General features: G+C 47.6%; 1 protein-coding gene across 9 annotated transcripts in view; it reads right to left on the reverse strand.

Annotated features, from left to right (window-relative positions):
• METTL5 (methyltransferase 5, N6-adenosine) overlaps positions 1-12,901 on the reverse strand; it is a 167,616-nt gene that overhangs the window by 51,852 nt on the left and 102,863 nt on the right. For all 9 annotated transcript variants that reach the window (XM_086956090.1, XM_086956091.1, XM_086956096.1 and 6 more), the window contains one exon: positions 9,272-9,354. In XM_086956090.1, the coding sequence (XP_086812216.1) occupies positions 9,272-9,354 (83 nt within the window). The remainder of the gene's footprint in view (positions 1-9,271; positions 9,355-12,901) is intronic.

Below are 12,901 nucleotides of genomic sequence, written 5' to 3' on the forward strand. Positions count from 1 at the left end.
GGGGACCGGTTTCTGGCATTTCAGCCTCTTCGGCCCGGCTTGCTTGAATCCTGATGGTGCAATGAGCAAGGGACTCACATCTGAGTATACCCTTCCACGCTTAGGGTGGACAAAACTATTTACAACAAGGGGTGGTGAGGGACAGAGTCTCTGAATTAAACAGAATACTCTCACCCAGTCAAGAGATCAGGGCTAGATCCAACACCGTTTTTTAGCTCACTGCACCATCCCAGTTTCAGAACCTGGCTGTATGCAAATTAGTCTGTTCCTGTCCCAGTGCATGATGGGAACAGGGCAAACCAAACTACAAAAGCCAATTCTTACACTGGGAAGGAAACAAGCTACCGGGGACCGGTTTCTGGCATTTCAGCCTCTTCGGCCCGGCTTGCTTGAATCCTGATGGTGCAATGAGCAAGGGACTCACATCTGAGTATACCCTTCCACGCTTAGGGTGGACAAAAATATTTACAACAAGGGGTGGTGAGGGACAGAGTCTCTGAATTAAACAGAATACTCTCACCCAGTCAAGAGATCAGGGCTAGATCCAACACCGTTTTTTAGCTCACTGCACCATCCCAGTTTCAGAACCTGGCTGTATGCAAATTAGTCTGTTCCTGTCCCAGTGCATGATGGGAACAGGGCAAACCAAACTACAAAAGCCAATTCTTACACTGGGAAGGAAACAAGCTACCGGGGACCGGTTTCTGGCATTTCAGCCTCTTCGGCCCGGCTTGCTTGAATCCTGATGGTGCAATGAGCAAGGGACTCACATCTGAGTATACCCTTCCACGCTTAGGGTGGACAAAAATATTTACAACAAGGGGTGGTGAGGGACAGAGTCTCTGAATTAAACAGAATACTCTCACCCAGTCAAGAGATCAGGGCTAGATCCAACACCGTTTTTTAGCTCACTGCACCATCCCAGTTTCAGAACCTGGCTGTATGCAAATTAGTCTGTTCCTGTCCCAGTGCATGATGGGAACAGGGCAAACCAAACTACAAAAGCCAATTCTTACACTGGGAAGGAAACAAGCTACCGGGGACCGGTTTCTGGCATTTCAGCCTCTTCGGCCCGGCTTGCTTGAATCCTGATGGTGCAATGAGCAAGGGACTCACATCTGAGTATACCCTTCCACGCTTAGGGTGGACAAAAATATTTACAACAAGGGGTGGTGAGGGACAGAGTCTCTGAATTAAACAGAATACTCTCACCCAGTCAAGAGATCAGGGCTAGATCCAACACCGTTTTTTAGCTCACTGCACCATCCCAGTTTCAGAACCTGGCTGTATGCAAATTAGTCTGTTCCTGTCCCAGTGCATGATGGGAACAGGGCAAACCAAACTACAAAAGCCAATTCTTACACTGGGAAGGAAACAAGCTACCGGGGACCGGTTTCTGGCATTTCAGCCTCTTCGGCCCGGCTTGCTTGAATCCTGATGGTGCAATGAGCAAGGGACTCACATCTGAGTATACCCTTCCACGCTTAGGGTGGACAAAAATATTTACAACAAGGGGTGGTGAGGGACAGAGTCTCTGAATTAAACAGAATACTCTCACCCAGTCAAGAGATCAGGGCTAGATCCAACACCGTTTTTTAGCTCACTGCACCATCCCAGTTTCAGAACCTGGCTGTATGCAAATTAGTCTGTTCCTGTCCCAGTGCATGATGGGAACAGGGCAAACCAAACTACAAAAGCCAATTCTTACACTGGGAAGGAAACAAGCTACCGGGGACCGGTTTCTGGCATTTCAGCCTCTTCGGCCCGGCTTGCTTGAATCCTGATGGTGCAATGAGCAAGGGACTCACATCTGAGTATACCCTTCCACGCTTAGGGTGGACAAAAATATTTACAACAAGGGGTGGTGAGGGACAGAGTCTCTGAATTAAACAGAATACTCTCACCCAGTCAAGAGATCAGGGCTAGATCCAACACCGTTTTTTAGCTCACTGCGCCATCCCAGTTTCAGAACCTGGCTGTATGCAAATTAGTCTGTTCCTGTCCCAGTGCATGATGGGAACAGGGCAAACCAAACTACAAAAGCCAATTCTTACACTGGGAAGGAAACAAGCTACCGGGGACCGGTTTCTGGCATTTCAGCCTCTTCGGCCCGGCTTGCTTGAATCCTGATGGTGCAATGAGCAAGGGACTCACTGCTCCATCAGGATTCAAGCAAGCCGGGCCGAAGACGGCTGAAATGCCAGAAACCGGTCCCCGGAAGCTTGTCTCCTTTCTGGTGAAGAATTGGCTTGGTAGTTTAGTCTGCCCTGTTCCCATGATGCACTGGGCCAGGGACAGACTGATTTGCATAGAGCCAGGTTCTGAGCTGGGATGGGGCAGTGAGATAAATAACGGTGATGGATCAAGCCCTGATCTTTGGACTGGGTAAGAGTGGTCTGCTTAATTCAGACACTCTGTTCATCACCACCCCCTTTTCTGAATCGTTTTTGGCCACTATAGGTGTGGCAGGGTATACTCAGACATGAGTCCCTTTCTCACTGCTCCATCAGGATTCAAGCAAGCCGGGCCGAAGACGGCTGAAATGCCAGAAACCGGTCCCCGGAAGCTTGTCTCCTTTCTGGTGAAGAATTGGCTTGGTAGTTTAGTCTGCCCTGTTCCCATGATGCACTGGGCCAGGGACAGACTGATTTGCATAGAGCCAGGTTCTGAGCTGGGATGGGGCAGTGAGATAAATAACGGTGATGGATCAAGCCCTGATCTTTGGACTGGGTAAGAGTGGTCTGCTTAATTCAGACACTCTGTTCATCACCACCCCCTTTTCTGAATCGTTTTTGGCCACTATAGGTGTGGCAGGGTATACTCAGACATGAGTCCCTTTCTCACTGCTCCATCAGGATTCAAGCAAGCCGGGCCGAAGACGGCTGAAATGCCAGAAACCGGTCCCCGGAAGCCTGTCTCCTTTCTGGTGAAGAATTGGCTTGGTAGTTTAGTCTGCCCTGTTCCCATGATGCACTGGGCCAGGGACAGACTGATTTGCATAGAGCCAGGTTCTGAGCTGGGATGGGGCAGTGAGATAAATAACGGTGATGGATCAAGCCCTGATCTTTGGACTGGGTAAGAGTGGTCTGCTTAATTCAGACACTCTGTTCATCACCACCCCCTTTTCTGAATCGATTTTGGCCACTATAGGTGTGGCAGGGTATACTCAGACATGAGTCCCTTTCTCACTGCTCCATCAGGATTCAAGCAAGCCGGGCCGAAGACGGCTGAAATGCCAGAAACCGGTCCCCGGAAGCTTGTCTCCTTTCTGGTGAAGAATTGGCTTGGTAGTTTAGTCTGCCCTGTTCCCATGATGCACTGGGCCAGGGACAGACTGATTTGCATAGAGCCAGGTTCTGAGCTGGGATGGGGCAGTGAGATAAATAACGGTGATGGATCAAGCCCTGATCTTTGGACTGGGTAAGAGTGGTCTGCTTAATTCAGACACTCTGTTCATCACCACCCCCTTTTCTGAATCATTTTGGAGTCAGGCAACCTCCAGTTTGATAAACAAGCATTGGCAACTGTGAAAAACAAGCAGTGGCACCTGAAATGAAACAAACATTGGTAAATGTAAGAGAAAAAACAAGCACTGGTAAAGACAAGAAGAGAAATAGTACAACAAGCATTCGCAAATGCAAGAAGTATAAAAGAAAACAAGCACAGACAAATGCAAGAGGTAGATAGAAGTAACAAGTGGACACAAATAAGCACGAGCAAATGCGAGAGGTGCCCAAATACAAACAAGCACTGATACAAGCAACAAGAAGTAGAAGGAACAAAAGTGTCAATAAACACAACAAGCACTGGCAAGTGCAAGAGATACACTGAAAACAAGCACAAGCAAACACACGCTTCAAGTATAAGCAAGCCTGAGCGAATGCAAGCCTCGACGTAAGCAAGCACAACCCCGCACAAATCTCGAATGCGACAAACTCAAGCAAATGCAAATCCACGACGCCACAAGCACGAACCAATACAAACCCAAACATACCAAGCACGGACGAATACAGATCCCGAATGTAACGAGCACGAGCAAAAGGCAAGTACCAAAGGAAAGGTTTAGCACCATGTGAAGATAAACAATTAAAAGTAACAGAAGATAAGTAAATAAATGATCCAGAAGCATGAGTAAATGAATATCACGGAAGCCTTCTCTCATCAACGAAGTGATTGGATAACCTGCACTAGTCCAGAAAGAGACGAACGAACATGATGTCAAATTTGCCATGCCTCATCGCGGAAGAGCCACAAACCACCTGCAGCTAGCATGCAACTCTAAAGGAATCGGGAGTTCGCTGAGCCACGAGTCACGCACAGTGTAGCTGAGTGGTGGCCATTCTGAACTCAAGAAATCCAAGTCTCACTCACAGAAGCATACCGAGATAGTTGCGAAGCTTACCAACCTCAAAGGAAACGACCAGATCAAGGATCTCGGCCGAAGAGAGTCAGCAAAGAAGACAGGTAGCAAAGTGAACAGTCCTGTGACCATATCAGATCAGGGCGGTGGGAAAAGCAACACAACGGTCCAATCCCTGCATTGAAGTGCCGCCCCCAGTGACACAGACTGACATTCAGAGTTTGGGTCCTAAATGGAACCGGTGGCTGGAATCACTGGATGATTTTCTTGACGCCACCGGTGACCGAAGAGATGGAAAATGTCTGATACTACTCCTCCAGCTGGTGGGTCATGAGGGCCGACGCTTAATCAGAACATTTTCTGAAAAGGACACAGAGACCTATGAAAGACTTTAAGAAACGCTACGCGCCCATTTCAACGCAAAGGAGGATGTGGATCATGAACGCATCACCTTCAACACAGCACGGCAGGAACCAGGAGAATGATTGCCAAACTTCATCACCCGGTTACAAAGTCTGGTACAATGCTGCCATTTCAACACATTTACAAATGAGGACGCAGTTCGACTCCGGGTGATCGAAGGCTGTTCAAGTTCTAATACAAAGCGCAAGATCCTTCGAGGGCATTGGTCGCTAAAGGAAATTATCAGGTAGGCCGAAGTTGGAGAGCGGGTCAAAGCAAGATAAATATCAAAATAATTGTACCTGAGTGCAAGACACAAAGATACCAGAAAAGAGACATCTCTCATGTCTGTGAATAAAGCGCAATAAATAAACAAAACCAGAAACAAGGAGGGTGAAGACAGATCAGAGATAAGACAACGGGAGAGACAAAGTGACATGAAATACTCTGAGTCAACAACACAAAAGACCGGGATGATCCAGGACTGCGACAGCTTCACTGATACAACCTCAAGGAGTCATTCAACATATGGTGCAAACGACTCTGAAGCAGATGAAGTGTCAAGTGGGACAGATCGCACCAATGGACCAGATGACAGCCTGTCCAACAAATGTGCAAAAAAGGCAAACTATAGAAGACTGGACCAGTCACGTCAACACTGTAAATCGGTACACGATCACACCCGTAACACATATGTCAGTGCACAAGAGAAGCGGGAAGAAGAAGCAAACCGCATAAGACGGACTGATCCACTCAGACACCGGAAATGGGAAGACAAACGCATCTACGACATCCGAGACAATGAAGAAACTGAGAGGAGACTATCATCATCACACGTGAGAGGCAGAGACAAAATACCCTGGGATCAAACATAAGAAATAAATATGTGGCTATCAAACAACCGCTTCAGTGAGATGACACCGGAGTCACTTCGAGAAAGGTACCCGGAGAAATATCCCAAAGAGAACTCCGACTCTAGGAGCAGCTCGTCACGGCCTACCTATTCCAGAAATCCTCCATTCAAGACACACTCAAAGGAACGTTATCACAGAAAAATCGACAAAAGACTCCTCTGATTTAGAAAGCACGTCTGTTCGATCCCTCGAGTCGACCGAGTCATGGTCCCGATGACGGCCATGGCGTCAACCACCTGAACACTCCCTAGAACCAAAGGACATTCTTCTCATCAAGAGCACTATATCTCACACCAATGTCTCTGAATACTCAATCACTCCACAAGACAACCTGTCATGTCAGCTGCGGGTACATCAAGACATAAATAATATACCTTCACCCCTGATGAGGTCAGCGAGGCTGACCAAAAAGGGCCTACAGAAGAAATAGATATAGTGGACATTACCCACCGGATGGGAAAGGATCATCCAGTCATTCTGCAAGGAAAGCCAGACGTGTCAACAGAGACAGATCATCATCAGATGAGAGAGAAAAATGCACATGCCCAGACAGTCAAAGGGTTCATCAGTCCCAAACGTGAGTGGGAGTGGGCGAGACAACCAGAGGCAGTGAATGAGTCCCCGAACCAAACCAAGATGGTCTCTCCAGATAGCGCCTTACCGTCTGGTATACATGACTTTGAACAGGAGGGCAGTGTTGCCCTCGACCGGACAAGACAAAAAGAAATAAAATCATATGCGGGTGCTCGGAAGAGAACCCGAACAACATCCCCTCATGAAGGAGATCGAGCGTCAATCAAACAAGAGCCACAAAGGAAGACAGACTGCCGACATCATGCTGAGCCTTTCACAGTCACCTCAGAAACTGAAGATGAGTGGATCACCCAGAAGCTGATTGGAAACCACCACGAACCTGAGCACCAGAAGACCACACGAGACGTCTCGCAATTTCAAAGATGCACTCCTGTAATAAAAGCTGTTCTCGTCAAAGCGACAGAAAGCCACACAAAGGAAATGGAGATGCATCTCCATAGCTTAAACAGGCGGCCAGCAGACCCATGTGGCTGATTGAGGAACTATAAACATGTTGGACGCTAAGCTTATTTTGTTAAAGGGGGAGATCTAATATTGTGATGCCGTCTAGCGTTTGGGGTGGAGCTAGGGGTAAGAACCGGAACAGGAGGAGTTGGGGGTAGGAACTCAGGGCAGTTAGAGTAGGGACGGGGAACCTAGAGGAAGCCTAATAAAGAGCTCGTGAACATATAATTCTGTGTAGCGTCATCATTGGTAGCACGATGCTACAGCGCCAAGCCTAAAAGCCGTCATAACTGAAAACAGATAGGGCCATTCTAGGCTGTCAAACGCTTTGGCGATGTCAACAGAAAGGACAAGCGCCTGTCTCTCCATGTCACGGCCTCCATCTAATATTCCAATTAATATACGTACGCTACTAGCGGTATTACGCGTCGGGATAAAGCCCGCCTGATCTGGATGCACCAATCGAGTCATAAAAGGAAGGAGTCTCGTGGCTAGCACTCGACTAAGAATTTTGTCATCCGTAGTGAGCATGGAGAGAGGCCTGTACGCGGCCGGGTCAGTCGACTGCTTCCCCGACTTGAGGAGCGGAACAATGATGGCCTCTCTAGTAGAAGCCGGCAAATAACCCGTCCGTCTGGCCTCCTGGTATATCACCAATAATCTGGGGGCCAGGAGGTCAATATACGTCAGATAGAATTCAATAGGCAAGCCATCGCTACCCGGTGTTTTGTTGCGTGCCTATTGCCTAATGGCAAAGCGAATCTCAGCCAAAGTAATATCCTGCCCAAGTTCCTTGGCCTCCTCTCCTCCAGTACAGTCAACTCCAACCCCTCCAGGAACGCCCTAGTTTCCTCCTCGCCAGACCGCAACTGGCTGGTATAGAGAGCCGCATAGAAGGAACAAAATTGGTAGTTTATGAACTTTTGCTCATATATTAACTGTCCCGAAGGGGAGGCCAGCGCCAGAATGGGCATACATCTAGGAACGGGGTCAGCCAGCCAAGCGAGCAATGTGCCCACCTTGTCCCGCTCCGCATGCGCACGATTCAATTAGGCTCTATGATCAAAGCATCTGAGGCGCTCCACCCCCACCGCCTCCCTCCGAGTCACCACCTCCTCACGTGTGCCAGTGCCATCCGAATGCGCCCTTTCAGCCTCACGAAGAGCTAGCTCGTCCCCTTCAATGTCCCGTATTAGCAGCTTTCGAACTCCCACCCACTTGGCGATACAGATCCAGCGGACCCCCACTTTAATAGCGTCCCACTCTAGGGCCACCGTCGTAGCAGAACCGGCATTTTCGGCAAAGTAGTGTTCTACCCCTTCCTCCGGTTCCGCACAAAAGGCCTGATCCTCCAGCATCTCCGGAAGCAACCTCCAAAGCGGGATCTTAGGGCGTTCCAACTCCCAGCAAAAATGTACTAATAATGGATTATGATCCGATATGGTGCGTGTCAGGTATTCACTACTGACCGCTAATGACGCTAGACCAGCGCTACACAAAACGGCATCCAGCTGAACATGTAAATCACGTAGAGCCGAGTAATATGAGTAATCCCTATCGGTCCGGTGATGTTTGCGCCAAATATCAATGAATCCCCAATTGTCTTGCCAATGGGCACGAATTCTAGCCAATTTGTTAATCGGGGCCGTGGGCAGTGGAGGATGGGATCTGTCCGAGTTAAAATCTCCCCCCATCAACACTGGTGTTGTAAAATAGTCCGCCAAAGTAGAGGATAGAGTCTCCAGGAAGGACACCTGCTCTACATTGGGAGCATAAACAGAACAAAAGGTCACTTCATGCCCATAAAGGCGTCCCCTAACTGCAACATAGCGGCCATCAGGGTCAATCAGTTGATCCAACATTTGGAAGGGGACCCCAGCCCTAATCCAGATCAAAACTCCCAGTGCAAATGCCGAGTAAGTGATGTAATAAAGCTGCCCTCGCCACCTGCGCTGTAACGCATGCCCCTCAGCCCCTAGTCAAATGTGTCTCTTGCAACAAAGCCACATGCACTCCCCTACGGACCAAATAGGAGTGAACTTTATACCTACGATGCATGGAGTGTAATCCCCGAACATTCCAGGTTATGCATTTCATGTCAGGTGATGGACCCATGCCTACAAAGTACGATCCACTCAGACCAACCCCCACCCTCCGATTGCAAGGTGGCGGCATCGACCCACAAACACACAACACTCGACAGTTCTATGTTCTCGAACAAGTTCATCAGCAGCCAGTTTCCCCTAACAGAACCAAGTCCATCCCCAAACAACCCCATACCACTCGGTACATCTCCCTCCCCCCCAGAACAGGCACCAACATAATGAATCCCATCCAAACTACCCAAAATATACGCTTTTAATGGGTTTCAAATAGTTTTAGCATGGTGTCCTGTGTGTGGTGCATGGGAATTAATTGTGTCTGATGTATTGCCTCTGTTTTTTACTTTTTAACTAGACTTGTTACTAGAATAAAAACATAAATTCAAGTAAAGTAATCTAATGCTTAAATAAAAACAACAGGTCTTGACTAATGTTGCTACAAGCTCAAAACTTACATCTCGAGTTGAGGTTTTGTGAAGAGAATATACTGCTGTCCTTGCTATCTGCAATGCACTTTTGAGGAACGTTATATCCATACCTAGAAAGTGAAAACAATTCTCTTAAAATAAGATTTCAACAATATGAATACTAGAAAATCTTAAAGATATTTAATAGGAGATATAAAGCAGTATAACATGATACAAATATTTAAATGGTGGGATTACTGAGCACAGTCACAGCATAATACACAAAGGGACTCAATCTAATACGTTTTTGTTTTCTTGTTGCTCTGCTAGTGTCTGGCTGACAAAAAGTATATTCAATCATGATTAACATAAACTCTCTCTGCTACGCATTTCCCAACATATCTTTAACTGGCCACATAATTTTTAGTCAAATCTACTATGAAGATTGAAAAGGAGACAAGAAGTGTACAAGACAAGTATATGCTAAACACTGTAATTAGCAGGGTCTCTGAAATTAATGATCACAGCATTAGTACAAACAACAGTAAGATTACAAGTGGCAGTCAGTGGTATGTCATGGTAAAGTAGAGCACGGATTCGTTTTGTATACTGTCGAAAATCAAGTGACAAAAAATAAAAAACTTTCTGCAGCAAATCCAAGTACTTTTTATAGCATGCAACGTGTTTTCTACAATGTGTCTGCTACATTTTGCAGGAGCTGTATTTGCTTAAAGGGTACTGCAATTTATTCTGGACATTTGAAACTTCTGAGCATCTTCTATCTTACGACTGTACACTCTTTAAAATCTCTACCTGAAAATCAACTATTTGCGATTCATCCCAAGCCAAGTATTTAAACCTAGTATTCTTAAAAACAGTAGCCTTCATCAAAAAGTAACTGTCAACCACAGCACAAATGAAGCAGTCACCATGTAAGTGTAGCTCCTGTAGCATAGTGTACTACTACACACTTGGACTGAAACACTTCATATCTAGTATGCGCATGGCATATCCCACATTCTGTACCCATAGACATGTAAACCAAATACCCCTAAAGAATGAATTGTCACTCTTTACCAAACACACAAACAGCAAATACCCTTACGCAGAATCTGCTGAAACATTCAAATATCAGTTCAATGCAAAAATCAGATTCCTCTTCACCCAGTGCACTGCGGGTGGCTCATGGCAGCAAAAAGGTCCATATATGGCTTGTTAACGAACAGCTCTTTGCATGTTGGGACTTAAAGGCAGACACTTCTAACAGGAGAAGCAAAAATTGAGTGATTAAAGATTGCATTTGCCCTGTTGGTGCACTACTCAATGCTTAACTTTATTATGCAAACTGAAATATGAAGGTCTACCAAGGTATACAGTAATATGTCTCCAAGACGTGGGGAACAACATTAGCGGATTCGTCATTGGTCTTATGGAATCGCACGGAATGGCGTTATGTTTAATCCCTTCCACTGTTTGCCAGCGGTTGTTTGTAACTACACCCTGGGCACACCACAGATGAATCAATACTTCGACAGCAACCAAGATGCAGATAGACTAAGAGACAGGATGCAAACTGCACACTGACTTTTGATACCAGTCTGATTTTGCAATACAACCTTTATGCTAACAGGTTACATCACAAAACGTCCATTCTATAGGGTGTCGCACAACCTGCCTAATTAATATTAGGTCAATTGCTATTTGAGACCCCCCTATGACTGGTTACAAACACAGGGATGGCAGTCTGCAAGGAAGAGCTGACCACCATCCCTGGGTTTGCATTCCTGACTTCAGTTACAATCCCCCCCCACAAGAGTGACTGAAAAAACGGTCAAGAATGTAGTGGCGAGGGAGGGGGGTGTTGGTTGTTTTGCAGGGATTGATTTTATTTGTATTGCCTTTCATATTCTCCTGTTCATAAATGTGTAAAATCGTCAGTCAAATTTTTGTATCTTATATGCGGCAGTTGTCTCTGGGACTCAGAGATCTACATTGTATGTGCTACTCTGACAAATAAAATCTGTTAAAAACAAGCACTGGCGTTGCCAATAGGTCTCGCAGTAGGAAAGTTGGAGCTATTACAATTGTAAATAACAATGCCTTTTATTTTTGTTTTCATTTTAAAAACATAAAGGGCTTTGTCATTTACAAAACCAATAGCTCCAACTTTCCTACTGCGAGACCTATTGTGCACTGCACAGTGTGGGTGAAAGTGGCACTGCCTGGGTGTGAGTGGCTTTGAGTGAGTGGCGTTGCGTGGGTGAGTGGCGTTGCGTGGGTGAGTGTGGCGTTGCGTGTGTGAGAGTGGGCTTGCGTGGGTGTGAGTGGCGTTGTGTGTCTGAAAGTGGCGCTGTGTGGGTAAAAGTGGCGCTGTGTGGGTAAAAGTGGCGCTGCGTGGGTAAAAGTGGCGCTGCGTGGGTAAAAGTGGCACTGCTTGGGGGTGAGTGGCGTTGCGTGGGTGAGTGGCGTTGCGTGGGTGAGTGGCGTTGCGTGGGTGAGTGGCGTTGCGTGGGTGAGTGGCGTTGCGTGGGTGAGTGGCGTTGCGTGGGTGAGTGGCGTTGCATGTGTGAGTGGCGTTGCGTGTGTGAGTGTTGTTGCGTGGGTGAGTGTTGTTGCGTGGGTGAGTGACGTTGCGTGGGTGAGTGACGTTGCGTGGGTGAGTGACGTTGCGTGGGTGAGTGACGTTGCGTGGTTGAGTGACGTTGCGTGGTTGAGTGGCGTTGCGTGGTTGAGTGGCGTTGCATGGATGAGTGGCGTTGCATGGATGAGTGGCGTTGCATGGATGAGTGGCGTTGCATGGATGAGTGGCGTTGCATGGATGAGTGGCGTTGCATGGATGAGTGGCGTTGCGTGGATGAGTGGTGTTGCGTGGATGAGTGGCGTTGCGTGGGTGAGTGGCGTTGCGTGGGTGAGTGTGGCGTTGCGTGGGTGAGTGTGGCGTTGCGTGGGTGAGTGTGGCGTTGCGTGGGTGAGTGTGGCGTTGCGTGGGTGATAGTGGGCTTGCGTGGGTGTGAGTGGCGTTGCGTGGGTGTGAGTGGCGTTGCGTGTCTGAAAGTGGTGCTGTGTGGGTGAAAGTGGCACTGCGTGGGTGTGAGTGGCTTTGCGTGAGTGAGTGGCATTGCGTGGGTGAGTGGCGTTGCATGTGTGAGTGGTGTTGCGTGGGTGAGTGGCGTTGCATGTGTGAGTGGCGTTGCATGTGTGAGTGGCGTTGCGTGGATGAGTGGCATTGCGTGGATGAGTGGCATTGCGTGGATGAGTGGCGTTGCGTGGATGAGTGGCGTTGCGTGGATGAGTGGCGTTGCGTGGATGAGTGGCGTTGCGTGAGTGAGTTGCGTTGCGTGTGTGAGTGGTGTTGCTTGGGTGAGTGGCGTTGCGTGGGTGAGTGGTGTTGCGTGTGTGTGGTGTTGCGTGTGTGTGGTGTTGCGTGTGTGTGCATCAGCTAAGCCAACCAAACGTAAATATTCTGCGTGCAGTGGAGCGCGAAGGGCAGCACGAAGAGCAGCACGAGTCTCTAATGTAAAATAAATACGCTGTGAGTAGTGAAGCGTGAAGGAGACCTCGAGCCTTCAAACTGAAAGGGAAAAGGCGCGAGGATCAAAAAGCGACAAATATCTCATGCTGGAAACACATTATATGAAATGCTGCTGCTGCTAATTAAATATAAAAAGTGTTTAGGGA

Source organism: Lissotriton vulgaris, chromosome 2_1, assembly GCF_964263255.1.
Source record: "Lissotriton vulgaris chromosome 2_1, aLisVul1.2, whole genome shotgun sequence".
Classification (NCBI taxonomy): domain Eukaryota; kingdom Metazoa; phylum Chordata; class Amphibia; order Caudata; family Salamandridae; genus Lissotriton; species Lissotriton vulgaris.